The following is a 17,386-nucleotide window of genomic DNA, read 5'->3' as shown; positions in this document are numbered from 1 at the left end:
GCTCCTACAACCACCGAGTCCGGTGTAAGTTGTTGTGTTATAAACACAGGATCTGTTGGGGGAGGCTTGTACTTCTTCTCCACCCTAGGCGTGATAGCCCTTCCTTTAACTGGCTCCTGGAATACCTGTTTTGCATGTTTGAGCATACCCGGGAGCATTGGCAGACTCTGGTAGGAAGCGTGGGTGGATGCCAAGGTGTTGAACAGGAAATCATCCTCTATTGGCTCAGAATGCATTGCTACATTGTGGAACGTAGCTGCCATGGATAGTACCTGCGTATATGCAGTACTGTCCTCTGGAGGCGACAGCTTTGTTGGGTAACAATCCAGACTGTTATCTGATACTGGTGCATCATGTAAGTCCCATGCATCAGGATCATCCTGTGTCATCCCTGTATGTGTAGGTGACTGCATTGGAGGTGTTCCCACCGGAGACAGTTGTGGTGAGTGTAGTGGGGAAGGTTGTGGAGAAAACCTTGGTGGTGGGGATTTTTCTCTGGCCACCTTTGCCTTCGGCTGCATTTCTGTCTCCTGAAATGCCAGTTTTCTTTTGGTTTTAATTGGAGGAAAAGTTTGTATTTTTCCAGTCTCTTTCTGGATATGCAACCTCCTTTGCGTATGGTCTGGTTCCTCCATACTTATTTCCTGCTCAAACCTGTGTCTTTCATACATTTGGCTGGAAAGTCCTTGCTCTTCTGTGTAAGAGCTTCTTTTCGGCTCCGAAGCTGCTTTTTTCGGTACCCATGTTTCAGAAAAAGTATTTTTCGGTTCCGACGATATTTTTCTCACTTTGGGTGAGTCGAACTCTCGGTGTCGAGATCGTTCGGTGCCGGAATCTCGACCGAGTCAGAAGTCTTCGGCAAATCCCTGGCCTTTTTCGGTGCCCATGTTTGGTCACCTTCTTTTCGATGGGTTAAGCCATGGCCTGTTGGCGGTGGAGTCCCCTTGGCCTTAACGATCTTTGTGCGAGTTTTGGACGGGGCAGTTTTACTCACTGTTCTCTGCATCGTCGAGGGTCGCTCACTTTCAGATTCGTCAGAGTCCGTCCCCTGGATGGAAATTCTTTCCTCCTCTCCAACGTCGAGTTGTTCTCTCGGTGTCGACACCATTTGCAGTCTTCTCGCTGTCTTTTTAGATTGAAACGCTCGACAAGCCTCACAAGTATCCTCCCTGTGTTCTGGTGATGAACACAGATTACAAACCAGGTGTTGGTCTGTTTTGGGATACTTCGAGTGGCACTTCGGACAGAAGCGGAAGGGGGTCCGGTCCATTAGTCTTCGACGATGGATGTGGTCGGGCCGACCAGGCCCCACTGAAGAACTGAAGCCCTGAAGGGCCGCCGGAGCGCTTCTGCGATTGGTGCCGATACAATAACACTAAACCGGTACCGAACGCGAACAATACCGTAGATTTTTCGATATTTAGCTAACTTTCCCGATTCGAAATACAGAGCGAAGAGGAACACGTCCGAACCCGATGGCGGAAAGAAAACAATCTAAGATGGAGTCGACGCCCATGCGCAATGGAGCCGAAAGGGAGGAGTCTATCGGTCTTGTTACTCGAAAAGACTTCTTTGAAGAAAAACAACTTGTAACACTCCGAGCCCAACACTAGATGGCAGGATAACGCACAGCATGTGTATCTGCAGCTACACATGCCAACGAACATAAATATATATATATAAAATATATATATATATATATATATAGATTAGGAAAAATAATATGCCCTTCACCATGCATATCACCCCCCACCTCTAACTGCCCAACTCCACGTGGGTACTAAACCACCCACATACAGATCCAGTTTGCAGTGCATTACAAATAATGGAAAGCTCTCTTGGGTAATGGGTTCAATGACCCACGATACTTACTGTATTTTTTTTTTAATGTTGCTAGGGAGATTGCTACTCTCCCTGCGACCCTCAACAACAATAAAAAAAATGTGTGGTGGTGTCCCTTATAGGGGCACCACCAGGATCACAATATATCATTTAAAAGCCCTCCCAGTGCACTATGGGGGGGACTCCTTGTCTGGAGCAGTGAATAATAAATGAGCAGTTTGTGCTGCTTATTACCCATTTTCTTTTCTTTTTGGGGTGTTCTGGTCCCACCCGGAATGCCTACACTTTATATTTACTTGGGGGCCGCAGAAAGGAGTGTAGAGGTGGAGTAATGATGGGGGAGGCGGAGGGAGCACCCATGGACCCTGCCAGATCCCCAGCTAGTACCCATTCTGGGTGACGGTGGGAGACAGCCATTATTTTACTTTGGGGGCCTCGTTGCCACTTGGGGCACTCACAACATGCACAGTTTGGGGGTTGCAGCCCTAGCCCCTACCAGCTCTACAGCCAGAAGCCATCCTGGGTTCCTGCAGAAGCCAACTCTTGCTTTTCTCCAAGCTGAGTGGAAGCAGCTTTTTCTCTGCTAGCCCCTGGGAGTGTGTGTACAGGGAGATAAGTTTATATTTCTTGCCTGCATTCTCCAGGGTAGGGAACAAGACAGTCTACGGGGGCAGGGTATCTCTACCATGTCCCTCCATCTGTTACTTTAAAAAAAAACAATTCTGCAGGACTGGGGACTGGGTTGCCAAATCCTAAAATAGGTGATGCCACATCTTTGTTGATGTGGTGGTAGCCCATCAGATCTTATGTTTAGATCTATTGGGTTTGCTGATCTCCCTTGCCGCAATACATTTTTAATTTTATCTCCCAAAACAATACTGAACAGATTTACACCAAAACACAAAGGCACCCTTTCTGGGTAAAGATCTAGCTCTCTGGCAAATTTGGGGTGATTATATGCAGCCATTTTAGCTGTAGCTGCATCTAATGTTTCCCACTGGAAATTACATGGAGAAAATGCATTTTGGGGCTTCCCCTTCTTTTTTTCTGCCCTGGAATGACTGATCACCACAAAGCTTTCCAGGAAGGAGCTCAGGTAGATGAGAATTTTCATTGGAAAGGTTTGTGAAGATTCATCAAATGGTGCCCAAGTTATTAGCAGTTTCTGAAATTTGTAAATAGTCTTTCTAATGCCACATTATTTAGCAGTCACAAATCAGCTTTAAATGTATTTTGGAAATTCAGCCATTTTTCTTTAATTATCAGCTTATGAGTTCTGAAAATAAAAATGTTTTGTCTCAAATATACACTCTAAATGTTGGTATTCGCATATCAACTCAACCAAGGAAAAGCTTCTAATTTAGTAGTCTGGGTTGGACACACAAGAGCTACTCACAGGTGCCTGGAGAGATAGCAGTAGTTCACGAGCTACTTGTTGAAGAAGCCTGGTATATACTAACCTTGGTGATATTTTGGTAGTCAACAGAGTGGAGTATATATATGTGCAGGTTGATGTTAGTGACCTTGATATTATGACATTAAGCCCCCTGAAAACCAAATTCTGCTCAGAACAGTAACATGGAGAGGACAGTTTGTCAGAAGGGATGCAGATCACTCTTGGCTGATCTAAACATATACTCTGATGAGTCAATATTGAATGTTGGCTATGGTTCAAGTGCAAAATCATTAGTGCAGAGCGGCTTCAAAGGACTGCCAGGAAGCCCTTACAATATTTTAAGTCACTGGGATCAAACTGAGTGAGGTTAACCTCCTACTTGGACTGAGCAGCATAATGGAGGTGTTAATTACCTAACTACAAGTTGCCAAGAGAAACCCAGCCTTCTGGAATCACTGTTCGGTGATAGCAGTAAGGGAAAGTACTCTTCACTGGGAGGAAATGCAACTCAATTGTGTGTCAAACACCAGTCAAGTGAAGAAAGTTGTCTGGGAAACGATCAAGAATTCTGGTTCAATGTTCACTATATATATAAGCTTGAAAAGGAGTGGAAGGGTTAGATGGAAAGAGTCAAGAGGCTTTAGAGCAGACTAGGCCCTCAAAAGCCAGACATGCAAGTAGGAGTATGCGTACGTATTATGATAAACATTGTCAGTCAACCTACCATAGCTTTCTTAAAGGCTGAGGGTGTAACCCTCCCCCAGAGGGCACTATTATCTACTACCCCTTTCTCATCAGTATTCATATGGTGACCCCCCTGAAAAAAAAAATGGTTAAGGGTATTACAAAAAACGTGCATTTTAAGAAAAGACCGCAGCAGTAAATGACCACCATGATTCTGGGCACACAAAGAATCTCCTCAGTCAAGGCTATTCACTGATCATGGAGGATTTTTAGCAGTCTTGTAGCCTTTCGAGAGGTATTCTAGTAAACAAAAAGAGGAACCCAGAAACCTGTAGAAGACACTATAAAGAGAAAGTAAGACAGTACTCATAACAAGATACTCTCAATGGAAGCAGGGCCCCTGTATGAGGGCAATCAGCTTCACCTAAAAGTTATCACACAGAGGAGACCATGCACACGAGCTCCCAGCTCAAGTCAACTCATAATGGTTCTCCTATTTCAGGACCCAGGAATCTTTAGAAGGGGATGCAGAATATCTGGGTCTTTGACAGCGCTATTGCCACTTTCCCTTTTTTGAATTCTCGGTCTGTTGGTATTCATTCCCTCACCACACACTCATACCGATCAAAGGGCCATGCAAATATCTTGAATTGGAGTGTTGCAGGACGAGGGACAAATGATTTGGCCAAGATTGAGTCATCAGAATTATCCAAGACGCTTTCAGTAGCATTAAGGCTTCATCTCTTGAAAGTGTCAAGTGGAGTACGCTTCCTGCTAAGGGACGACCCTTCAGGGTTACTTTCAGTCATTTTAGATTTAGGTTAGTCAATCTAGGGTTATTTTCAGTTATTTTAGATGCAGTGATTTTCCTAGGAGCACTGACCAGTTTCTGCCATTTGGAGGTAAGAGGTCACATGAAGCTTCATGGGCACCTCAGTACATAAATCAACAAGGTTAAACTAAAGAAGCACCTCCGCTCAGTACTGTCACATCAGTGTTTGACGTGTGATGCACCACAGAGATAATCCTAGTATGGGATGTACATCAGTTACAAAAGGAGCACACGTTTTTCCCTAGTACTGGCAATATGCTTTACTGGCAGCCTTTTGGGTCTCCTTTATAAGTGTGCAAGACACGTCCCAAAGATTTTGCAGTACAATAAATCCCCTGCAACTTCAGTGACTTGTTGTTTAACAAAATATAAAATAACTGTAAAATAAAACATTATGCTAGAGGTGGTGGGAGGGCATTTGTGGCACAAACAGGCTGATGAACTACTTCTGGTAATAGTCCATTGCAGAAAAGGTGCTGCTTGAAACCGCACATCTACTCTGCAAGCAGAGAAACATTAATAGTTGAAAGTGACTGTCCCAGAAAATGGCACTTTTTTTTTATTGAAGCATGAAACGTGCACGCTGTACAGAGACGACCCTTAACCAAGTCTGCTACCACATGGCCAACTTTACCATTAGGTGCAAGTATGTGCTTAAAAGTACAGAGAGATGTGAAATAGGCACAAAGGATGGTAGGTAACACGTTCTAATAAATATTAAATAATCCTTAATGCACTGTTGTGACTTACAGAGCCGGAGAAAAGTGGAGAAGTAAAAAACTACTACATAAAGTCAATAAAAGATACACATAGCTGCAAGGGGGAGAAGAGCATATATTAAGTTCTGTAAGCTCTCAAGTTAAGGTGAAATCATTTTTTTGTAATTGTGGCTTTTAGACATACCTCGTCTCTTTGCAATCTGTAAATATCCTGTAGAGAGGTACTGCTCCATATCCTCTTGAAAAGCTTCTTCAAAAAACCTCTGACGCTCCTTTAATTTCATCTGTTGAGCATGCTCCATGTTCAATACTTTCTGGTTATGTTCCGCATCTAATTCGCCTACAATTTGAAAAAAACACAGCAACGCCGTTAAAGTGAATTTGCTTTTTTGCAAGAAAGAGCGTTCTTACAAAAACTAGCAGGCACAACATTTTGTACTGCATTTTATAGATGAGAGAACATATCTGTATATGAAATCATTAAAATTAAGTCTGCATGTGCTTCAGATGGAAATAGATCAAGCATTCACTACACTTTCAGTTTATTTCAAAGTTGAAAGATGGCATCAGTTGTTCGACAGTATTGAAAGTCAAAGTTAACTATAGCACCTTGTTTGAAACCATGAGCTTCAAGCTATGTTGTGGAAAGGCAAGGTTACGCTTCAGTCAACCAACATAATACCTTTGCCATTGTTATGGCTCAAAAAATACAAGTTACTTACCTTATGTAATGCTCTTTCTGGTCCAGACTGCAGCAGATTCCTCGCCTTTTTAAATATTCCCCAGGTATCGGACTGGATCCAAAAACATTTGAGTAGTACCCTTGCACGCTGGTAGGTAGCACCATGCGGCTTCACACCAACACTGTTCCCTTTCGGAAATTAAGTGAGAGCCTATATAGACGCCACACCTGCGTGCTGTCAGCTGCTTTTGAAATGGTCTGTGCCTTCAGGCGCTGCGCTCCAAAAGCAAACTGGCTTAGACAAGTGTGCAGATTCCTAGACTTGTTATCTTAATAATGGGTAGTGCCCAATTCACAGAACATGGAGAATGAGGTCGGTGAGTAATCTGTGGCTAGATGGAGTCTCTACCTTAAAGTGCTTTACCAGAGAAAAGTGTCTTGTTCTACTGGCAAAGACTTCTAACTGCAGATTTTGCGCCTTTTAAATAGATACAGAGCAGTACCTATTAGGAGGTGGGTCTGTGAATTGGCCCTAATAAAAAAAATCCAGTAGACCAGGAATTCTATATGCTAATGCAGTGGTAAAAGCTTTGGCACTGGTGGAATGGGCTTGCAGACATTCAGTGGGTTGCTTCTTGGCCAATGTGTAGCAAATCTTGAGACAGAGTACAATCCAACAGGAGATAGTCATCTTCTGCACAGCCTTACCTTTTTAAGTCCCAGCAAACCCCACAAAAAAGTAGATTGTTCCCCTGGTGTTCTTTGGTATGACTGATGTAAAATCTCAGTGCTCTTTAAGGTCCAAGTGATGGAGTCTCTCCCCCTCCTCAGAGGGGTGAGGTGGAGCATAAAAAGCCAGGAGGGTGATGGTTTAACTGACGTGGAACGAAGTCACAACTTTTGGTAAGAAGGATGACCGTATTTGCAGAACCAGTTTGTCTGTGAAGGTGATGTAAGATGGGTTAACACAGACAGTCTGAAGCTCACTCAGTCGGTGAAGAGGAACACCATCCAGAGGGTGAGAAGAGGCAAAGAATAGCTGTGAAGGGGCATAAAGGAGGTGACTGTCCAGTAAGCGAGGACAATTTAAGGTCCCACTGCGACATGAAGAAAACTGAGGGAGGAAAGAAGATTTGGAGATAGTTTAAAAAACGTGACACAACTGGTGATTTAAACAATAAGTGCTTGTCCGGCAACCATAAAAAGGCCAAAGGGCATCCCTTAACCATGCCCAAAACAAAGCCTTGCTGGACAAAAGACAAAACAACAAGAACACCATATAACTTGGCTTGGAGGGGGTCAATCAGACGTGTGATGCACCACACATAAATCTCTCCCAATGGCAAGCGAATACAATTTTTGTCGAAGGGTGCCTGGCTGTCAAGATGACATCAAACACCTTCGAAGGAAGGTCAAAGTGTTCAGCTTTTGTCACTCAATTTCCATGCATGAAGGTGGAGATTCTAAAGGTCATGGTGTAGAACAGTTGTTGCAATGGCAGGTCATCCCAGAGGGACAGCCTGATCAGAGGACAGATGCTCCCGCTCTGGTGTTCTGGATACCATACAGGCCATTCCCAATCCAAGGCCACTAGGGTGACTTGGGCCCATTTAATTCTGATCTTTAGAACTTGGGGCAGAAGTAGTATCAGTGAAAAGAAATGCAGGAGTCCCCAGTTACACTCTATGCAGAATGAGTGCCCTAGTGAGAGGTGTGTTGGAAAAACTAACACGCAGAATTGCTGACGTGCATTCTCAGCAGTGGTGAATGACTCAATCCAAAGATCACCCCATTTGTGAAAGAGACTGTCTGCTACCTCAGAGTCTACCTGCCACATGTGATCCACTGGGCATCAATGGCCAAGCTTATCTGTCCTGGCATTCAAAGTTCCTGCCAGATGGCTCACCACCAGGAAGATCCCTCAATTGTCCAGCCATTTACAGGGGCATAGTGCCACCAGGGGCAGGGCCCAGGCCCCCACATCACCGTGCTTGCTGCAATACCACATGGCGGTGTTGTCCGAAAGCACTTGCTGCAGCCTGCCTTATAAGGATGGAATGAAGGCTTTCAACATCAAGAGGGATTGCCCTCAACTTCAGGAGGAGGCTATGGATCCAAGCCTCCACTAAAGACCAGAAGTCTCCCAGATGGCTGTACCAACTCAGAAGGGAAACACAGGTAACAACTGTCCGCTCTGGGCAGGGTAGGGAAAGGGGTCTGCCGCTGACCCAATCATGGTCCAGCAACCACCACTGAAGATCTTATTTAGGCTCCTCTGAAATCTGGTCAGAACGGTACTCTTGATGTTGGGTTCACAGATTCACAGATTCAGATCCTGCTGCAGAGCCTGCATATGCTACCTGCTGTGCTTGAGAAGTAGGATGCAGGAGGCCATCAGTCTCAGTAGCATCAGAGTTAACCTCACTGAAATCCAGGATAGAGGCTGAAAGATTAGGATCCTAGCCTGAATATCATGGACTCTCCTTTAAGGGGAAAACTACGAAATAAAACCATGCCCAGAATGGCTCCTATGAAAGGCAGCACATGAAAAGCAGCCAGGTGTGACTTTGACACATTGATAGTGAACATCAAAGATGGCAGGAGGTTTGCCATTAAGAGCCAGTTGTCAAGGTAGGGGAAAACCGGGACCCCTGACTCCCGAAGGTGTGCCGCTCCATCCGCCATCACTTTTGTGATCCCCTTGGGGTAATAGTGAGACCAAAGGGGGATATAAATAGAAAATGCTCCTGTCCCACCATGAACCACAGGAAGTGCCAATGGACCTGTATTACGTGAATATGAAAATGGCTGACCTTCAGATCTAGCACCACCCACCATCCAATCTCAATGACTGAAGGCAGCCAAACCTGGGCCAGTTAGAGTCAGGTTGAATTTTTCCTTCTAGAAGAAAGCATTGAGAAGGAGCAGGTCTAAAATAGGTCAATGGCCTTCATCCTTCTACGGCATCAGAAAGTAGTGGGAATATCAACCACAACCTATTTCTGGCACAGGCACCTGGCCAATGGCCACTTTGGCTAAAAGGACTTGCACTTTGTGTCATAAGTTGGACAGATGTTTGTCCGTCCTCCGTCAGTCATTGTGGGGGGCGTCGGAAGATGTGGAGGAGTGGCAATAAAAGGTAAGGTGTACCCCTCCATGTCTATCTGCAGGACCCACCTGTCTGACATCAAGGTCGGCAAACCCGGCAAGAATCGTCAGGTGGCTGTACTCCAGGATTTGGCAGGTGGGGTGCGTGTGGCAGTAGATGAAGTGGCTAGCTGGTCATGACCAGTCTGATGGTGTATCCCCTGACCACAGGGCCTATGGACACGGCATACTGTGTGGAGCTTGCTGGGGCTAAACTAGCTAACAGTATGGGTACCTCTGCCGAAACCACGAAAGGAAAGGTCTGGCTACGGCAGCTGATGCAGATAAGCCCAGAGAGCGAGCAGAAGCCTGCTCTCCTTGATCTACTCCCAAACAGAATGGCCTTTGTCCTCAAACAGGGGAGTCCTGTTAAAAGGATATGTCCATAAGGGATGATTGGACATTGACTCAAAAACCTACTGACTGCAGCCAGGCATGGCAGCAAATGACAACACTGGTGCCACGGACTCGCCCAAGGAAATCAGTGGTATTCAAGCCACAACGAATTGTGAACTAGGCTGCGTCACAACCATCCTGTATGGCCTAGGTTAGGACAAGTTGGAGGTCTTCTGGGGCACTGAGGATGACTTGAGCCACAGAATCCCAGAGAGCATGAAAATAGAGGCCTAGGAGACAGGTTGCATTCAAAGAACTGAGGGCCGAGCCAGTGGAAGAAAATACCCTCTTCCCAAAGAACTCTACTCATTTTAAATATAGTCGGGGGGGAATAGTCGGAAGGGTATTCAGGTTGATCTGACTTGTAGATGCCTGCACTACCAAGTTTTCAGGGAAGAGGTGCTGAACCAAAAAATGCAGGGTGGTCTGGAGCAGGGCAGTGATGTCTCGCAACCTGGCAACTGACCAGGGGCTACAGCATGGTTTGACCCAAGCCATCAAAAGGGTATCTGTAAGGGCCTCGCTGAATGGTTAGAGGAGCTCAGTAGATACTTGCCCTGGCTGGAGCGCATCTATTAAGACACTGGTTTGGCTTCTAAGGTTGAGAGCTGGAGATCAAGGATTTCAGCCGCCTTACGCATGACCATGGCGTAAGAAGCATTTTCCCCAGTGGCACGGTCAAGGGGTAAGAGAAGTCCAGACTCTGGAAAGTATCAAGACAACTGGCTTCTTGATGTCATCATACCAATTATCCTCATGACATAGTTGCCCAATCCCATCTCCACATCGTAATCTCTGACTGAATCTGTGCCAAATCAGAAATGAGGGGGGGGTGTGGGGAAAGGTGTAATAGAACTTCAATGGAAGCAGATTGTGGCCTCAGTTGAGGCCACAGCGGCGCTTAGTTCGAGTCAGAGAGCACAATGGGCACCTCATACTCTGATATCAATGGAGTTGGCATCAAGGTCAAGGCTCCAGGGAACCCATGTGGCGCCACAGTCGGAATGAAAGCTGGAGGAGGCCCAGTGCTGGATTTGGACGGTCTAACTAGGACCAGATGGAGGGCTTCTCATCTCCATGGGGCCCAAAGGCGTCTCCGAGGAATCAGTAAGGATCCGAAGAAACAAAGCATGGCCTTGCGTAGGAATTCGATCTGTCTCTTTGTCGTGGACATGCTCAGAAACTCGGGATGTGCAAGGACAAGCTGCGGGATGGGCTTCAATGTTGATCGACTTCAGGAGAAAGGCTGAGGCATGGTGACACTCTTGCACCTTCCCTGGAGCAGGGGAGTGGAGTGAAGGGGCAGAGTCCTGCTCGGATTTTATTTTTTATTTTTTCCAACTTATCCAAGGACTTGGAGGGTGACGACAACCAACCGTGTGAACGACTCCTGCAACTCCTGGACTGGGACAGGCCCATCAAATTGGACCAGTCTTGTTGCAGAATCTTCCGCTGCTTGGCTGCAGAGTTTCATCTTTTTGTCTCTTATGACCTTCAGGTTCAGCAACACAGTCACTGCAGGACTTAGAGTTGTAGGTCGACCTCAGGCACCACAGACAAATCTGATGAGAATCTGACACAGAGATTTGTTTGCAGCAGTCCTTACAGGTTTCAAAACCTGCCAATTTGAGATTTAACTTGCACAAAGGATTTTAGTATTTCTGAGGTAAAATAGTCTCTTAAAAGACAAGAGGTGGCTCTGGATCCACGTCTGGTCCTGCTGAAAGAATAGTGCTGATGTCAGTTTGCAATTTTGGCTCCTATACAGGCCCCATGTCATTTCGGGTGCAGAATGCATCAGTGCAGAGCTGCATTGTGCCACCTACCAGCGCACAGAGGTACTGCTCAAAAGTTTCCAGATTCAGTTTGATTCCTGGGAAATATTGAAAAGGTAAGGAATCTGTGGTCAGAAGTCTCTCTCAGTAACTGCTTTGCTTGATTAGACATGCAGCCATTCCATAACCAACTGTCAACATAGATATTTTACTGCAACTCTATGGATGTGAAGTATAGCAAGAGTTTACTTATACCCTAGAAGTTAATTAACAAGGACATTCATAGACACTTTTCCTGAATTTGTGAAAAAGCCCCAGATTATCAGAGACTGCCTGCACTACAACTAGCGGACAGAGAACTGGTCAAACCTCACCAGTTTACATAAATCATTGGAAGAGACCGAGTCCACCTGCGCACAAGAATAGAATGGCATTAAAAAAAGACTTGGGGTTTCAAGTAACTGATGAGAACTGCAGAGAGCTGTGCACTTACTCAGAAACCGATTCACTTTAATTACTCTGACCGAAACTCCATTACCACAAAACGTTTGGCAATAAAAGGTCTTGGGATACCAGAGAAACATGGCAGAGACATTTACGCAAAACCAGAAACAGCTTACCAAAAGCAGAGTTCTAAATTATTCAAACTTCATATGAGTGAAAACGAAGTTTCATATATATCGATAATGTCAAGAGAATTGATTTAACACACCCTTTAAAAGCTATTACACCAAAAGGCTAAAAGGAGTGATAACAACATGGGGGGGGGTGGGGGGGGGGGAAACTGTTGAAAAAATGTAAGGTGATTAAAATAGACTACTATAAAAAGATACAGAAAGCAAAACTCCACTTAATGTTTAAGAAATGAAGGTCTCCGGATGAAATGTGTTGCCAAAATGCAGCAAACTGCGTAGTTTGGGGGTGGGGGGAGCTGGGCTGTTACACCCACCCCCCCCCCCCCCTCCCCAACCCCCCGAGATGTCCGTCGGATTTCACAAAGAATTTTACAATACACACAGACAAAAACGCACACACACACTCTCTCTCCCTCTCTGCTTTAAAAGCCTTCAAAATGTTGGTTATTTTATAAAATATTGTTTTTTTCTCCTATAGTGCTCTAACCCACCTGCATTTGTCTCCCTTCCCAATGGCCCTTTGGCCCCTCTTGTCTGGCCTACTTGTAGTATAATACATTTTGACATTACAAGGCAGCATGATTGTTGGGAAATCTGAAGCTGCTCCCCCCCCCCCCCCCCCCCCCCCCCCAAAAAAAAAAGAAAATCGGACTGACAAAGCTACGCCCCTGTGTGCAGATTAGAGTGCTACCTGTGGTACAAGCGCTCCACTGGTTGCCTGAAGCTGCTCTTCAAGTAGAAGAAGTCTGAACAAACCTCACATTTTGAGTTTAGGTTCCATCTTTCCTCTGACCGGGTGTGATTCGGTCTGGTGTTAGCCACAGCTCAACTCGATCTCTAATTCTGTGAGCCAAATCAAATTTCTAATTTTTACTTGTATTCCCTTTACAACAATATAAGATCTGGAAATTGATGAATGAAAAATGGTGGTGGTGGTGGTGGGGGAGAGGGGTGGATGGGGGAAACAAGGAAAGTAAAAAAAAAAAAAAGGTCAGTCAACAGAGTTGGCAGCCCATGGACAGTGGTATCATTTATCATGCAGAACTCTCTTGATTGTCCAGCCTGAGCCATCTCTTTCCGGTTAGTCTTCACTGGTGGAGACTATTACTAAGTAGTTTCAATTTTGTGCATTAGTCCGTTCCAGAATGAGTGTTAGAGACATTGAAATTTCTGGGTCTGTTGGATTTCTTCCCAATATTCCTGCTACCTTTCTGGAGGAAGGGGGTCACTCGGCTTGTCACTTCTATCTCTCAGTACATGGGCCACTTTTTCATAATCTTTTTTGGATTGCAATACTGAAAGTACTAGCTTCACGTTGTCTGTTTTTAAAAGTTTGTATCTATGGCAGGCAAAGGTTACTTGAGGGAATGTATTCCGAATACACAGGTATACGAGTCTGTGCATAAGGAGTACCCTTTTTGGTAGAGAAATCGTTAATGAAAGGAGGTTAGTTATAACCAAAGCAAGCAGCTGTGTCTCGTCTAATCTTGCTAGGGTGGTTATGTATGGATGAATCATTTCTGTTTGTAAAATATCCTGTGCTAAGGGGGGGGGGGGGGGGGGGGGAGTCATTTTTTCCGGTCAGACTTCTCTAGCTCTAGGTTCATTTTGCAAGGTTCAAAGAGAACTCTGTCATCCTTGAGAGGCTGTTGTCCCCCCCCCCTACAAGAGCACCTTTGGGTGCCCAAGTTGATGGATTTCTGGGAGAAAAAAGTTATTTTAGCAGTTCTATACGAAGTACGGAGGCTTTTCACTTAGCATGCATTGATCCGACGGTGTGTTCCTTCTAAGCAGCATTTTGCTGTATAAAGAAACAGTCTCTTGTGTCCCTTTTTTTTGACAAAATATTACTTTACTGGCATTGTAATGTCACCAATAAAATATGTTTCCCAAAGAGAACACGGTGCATATAACACATAAAAGAAACAACAGAATAAAGCAAAAAATAGGCAATACAATGTAACTGAGATTCTATAAAATTATGAAACACCTATTCCACCACACTAAGTTACTTGTCCATGTTGACATCAAGACATACCCCTGACTAATGAATGTGACGGGGGTGGGAAGAGGAGGTGGGAGTCTAATACCAGGAAACTTCACACAATTGATGTAACAACCTAGAATTTGATAACATACCAAACTTGAACCCATAACAATTCTATTATTACATTCAAGCACTAATCTGAAACCATGGTAGAGTCTGTTAGGACTCACCTGAGTGAAAACCATCTGTTTAAAAGTAACAAAAGGTTAACGCAAACAAGTTACTTAAGAATTATTGTGAGGACACTCGCACAGACACCCTCGAAAACATCCCCTTGCTGTACTACCGTGCTCATTGTTTTTTTAAGTCAAGTCACAGCAACCTGGACAAAGGGATATTTCTCCTAAAATGTCCGAGTATCACGCCCTGGACAACTAACTCTAGAGATGCCTACAATATAGTACAACGGGAGAAAACGGAACATGAGAAGCCTGAAAGACTTCCTCGATAATCATAGAGTTGCCCCCCCCATTGCCGCTATAATTTCATGAAAACACAATGATGTGGGTTCATAAACTTATAAGTTATACCACGATGATGGAGCAAAAAGCAAAGAATCGCCATCAGTTAATAATTCATCGACATTAACAGAGGCACATTTTGACTGGTTGGGAAGAACTTCTTTGAAATACACTTCTTAATTAATGTCGTCTCCAACTAAATCAATCACCAACACGCATTCCCAGACCAACAATAATGAGCACAAAACAGTAGCTTTCCATCATTCCAAGGGATGGGAAAAATATCCTATTATTGCAAACAGGGCAAAAATATGACCTGATAATTCCAGCAGCTAATCACGACCACAGAACAGGCAACTGTCAAAGCGGATAAAGTCATGGTGACCAACAGACTTCCACAAAGAAAAGCCATTTGTCTTTTTTAAACGGAGCAAGTAGGCAAACAACCACGGAATAGACTATTCAACCTGCTGCCAAGGATTTCCCCCTCCATCTTTTCCGGTCTTCCTGAAATAACTCCTGCCGTTTCTGCTATTTATATTCTCACTGACAAAAGCTTTGTTTTTAAAGAGCAAGAATGGCTTTGCCTAAGAATCAGCTCCGCTCTTTTTAAAACAAAACGGGTCTGCACCGCCTATTACTTTAAATTACCATCAAAAACCCCAACATAGCCTGCAACGTTTATGTCAGATATAATGATTATTTTCAAGAGGAGCCAAAGGAAATTTCATGACATACAGGAAAGCCTCCGGGAAAGTCTATGCAATGTAATGATAACTCGGAACTGCTATAGAGATTCATAGTTTCGTCAGGCTCCAAAGTGCCTGGTATTGTATCATTAAGCAAGCAGGACCGGGCCGAGTTATAGATTTGATCAAAGAAAAAAGGCATGAGCTAATCTGCATATCTCTTAGCTCATTAGTCTCTTCTCACCGCTCTACATACCCGAGCAATATTTTAGATATGTTCTCTCTGGATGGATATTTCATTTTACACCCTCCAAACTCTCACCAAGGAAGGTTCATGTTGTGCTACTAATTTAAGATAAACAAATTAAGACTATATTGGTTTCCACCAAAGACTGCCACATGTTGTGTCACTGTGCCAAAGGATTCTACCTCCAAGCCACTTCGAGACCATACCATAGCTCCAAAATAAATACACAATTTGCTAGAGTGTACACATCATATTCATTTAAAATTCAAATGCACACTGAAAATGATCTCACCACCCTCGAACCTAACCTGTGAGTATTGACTGTACCGGTGGATTCTTTGTAGGGTTTGAGTGTTTCTTGCAGCTCTTCACCCATCTTGTGTTGGACATGGCAGTGGTATATGTTGTTTTTGGAGTCTTGAAGAATGGAAGGACAAAGGGTATTGCGCTCTTTGCACCACATGTGGTATTGTTGACATGTGATCTTAACTAGGGTGTTCTACCTGAGCTACTTTCTGACAGTAGACATCACGTTCCAAGTTCTCTGCCTCCTTGACATTAGGCCAGATCTGACCTCTTCGAAACAGTTTTCTAGTAACCTTTCCCTGGCATTTGCAACTCTGTTGTGATATGCCGGTTTCCCTGTCTAGGCGCCGAAGTCCATCGGTCACCGTGTTGAACTGACTCCGGGGCCAATACCTCTGCTTTTGACAGCAGGACCAACTCCATTGTGTCTATAATTATTTAGCATTAGCTCAGCCAAACCCGTGGTACAGGTGCTGTTGCGACAAATCCTTGACCACTTACTGCATGTTATGTATTTTACTGCATAGCGCAGCATAGACCACTTTCAGGGCCTAATGTTTGCAGCCTGTAAATTATTTCAATGGAGGGTCTATGTAACAGAGACAACCCATTTAACTATTCACCAAAGCTATGTGTTGTCAGTGTGTCTTGTGTTGGTTTTTTTTGTTTGTTTTTTTAACATGAAGAGTGCTAATGTCTCTCGTCAGTCAACTTGAGTCAGTGCATTCCATGTCTGTGTTGTGTTGTGTGTTCCTAGCAATCTCTCCGAGAAGGGCACAGACACTCACTCACCCCTTATCTCTAATAAATTCATTTACTGCTGAATTTATTTTTCATGTTGTGGTGAGTGGTTGGGGAGGTGCAAACTATTCTTTCCCGATTTCCAGTTGTCAGACCCAGAATTCAATGTCCAGTCTCTGACCAACTGGTGCCCCTGAATCTGGAGATCCGTGGCAGACTGTCTCTTTGGGATTGACTATATCTTAAACAAACCTGAAAAGGGCTTAGGGCCAGATGTACCAAAGGATATTATCCATTCTGTGTCTACGGAAAAAAGCTTTCGTACATATGGCCCTTAGTGTCCTCCATTACTTACCATTGGTTAGCAACTTCATCACTCTCACTTCTTATGTCTCCACAGCCAGGAAATGTATTGCAATGCCACAGCAAAGGCAACAAACACTGGCAATGCCAAAAGGTCTGGCTTTAAAAGAATATTGTATGACAATGTGAAGAATTACAAGTAAATTACATGGGAATAGATATGCATTTGTGTGGAAGCAAGGAACTGTAGAATAATACTGGTGTAGGTTAAAAAGTCAATGACAGTTGCACTGTCCAGCCAGACCTAAAAATCCATGCAATGGCTGCCCTTCTTCCATCTCTGCTGCTGCCATAGAAAAACTGAAAATGATCTACCTGTCTAGGACACTTTAATCCCTTCTGTGCCAGGGATGTAATGGTTACGTACCGCTGCACAGTCCTCCTGTGCTGAGGACGTAACCATTACGTCCTGGCACTGGCCCAA

At 44.4% G+C, this 17,386-nt stretch overlaps 1 protein-coding gene across 2 annotated transcripts in view; it reads right to left on the bottom strand.

Annotated features, from left to right (window-relative positions):
- DTNBP1 (dystrobrevin binding protein 1) overlaps positions 1 to 17,386 on the bottom strand; it is a 458,894-nt gene that overhangs the window by 62,525 nt on the left and 378,983 nt on the right. For both annotated transcript variants that reach the window (XM_069218782.1, XM_069218781.1), the window contains exon 8: positions 5,658 to 5,813. In XM_069218782.1, coding sequence (XP_069074883.1) covers positions 5,658 to 5,813 — 156 coding nt within the window. The remainder of the gene's footprint in view (positions 1 to 5,657; positions 5,814 to 17,386) is intronic.

Source organism: Pleurodeles waltl, chromosome 2_1 (genome assembly GCF_031143425.1).
Source record: "Pleurodeles waltl isolate 20211129_DDA chromosome 2_1, aPleWal1.hap1.20221129, whole genome shotgun sequence".
Lineage (NCBI taxonomy): Eukaryota > Metazoa > Chordata > Amphibia > Caudata > Salamandridae > Pleurodeles > Pleurodeles waltl.
The sequence above is the reverse complement of the archived record's forward strand: the minus strand, read 5'-3'. Positions and strand labels throughout refer to the sequence as shown.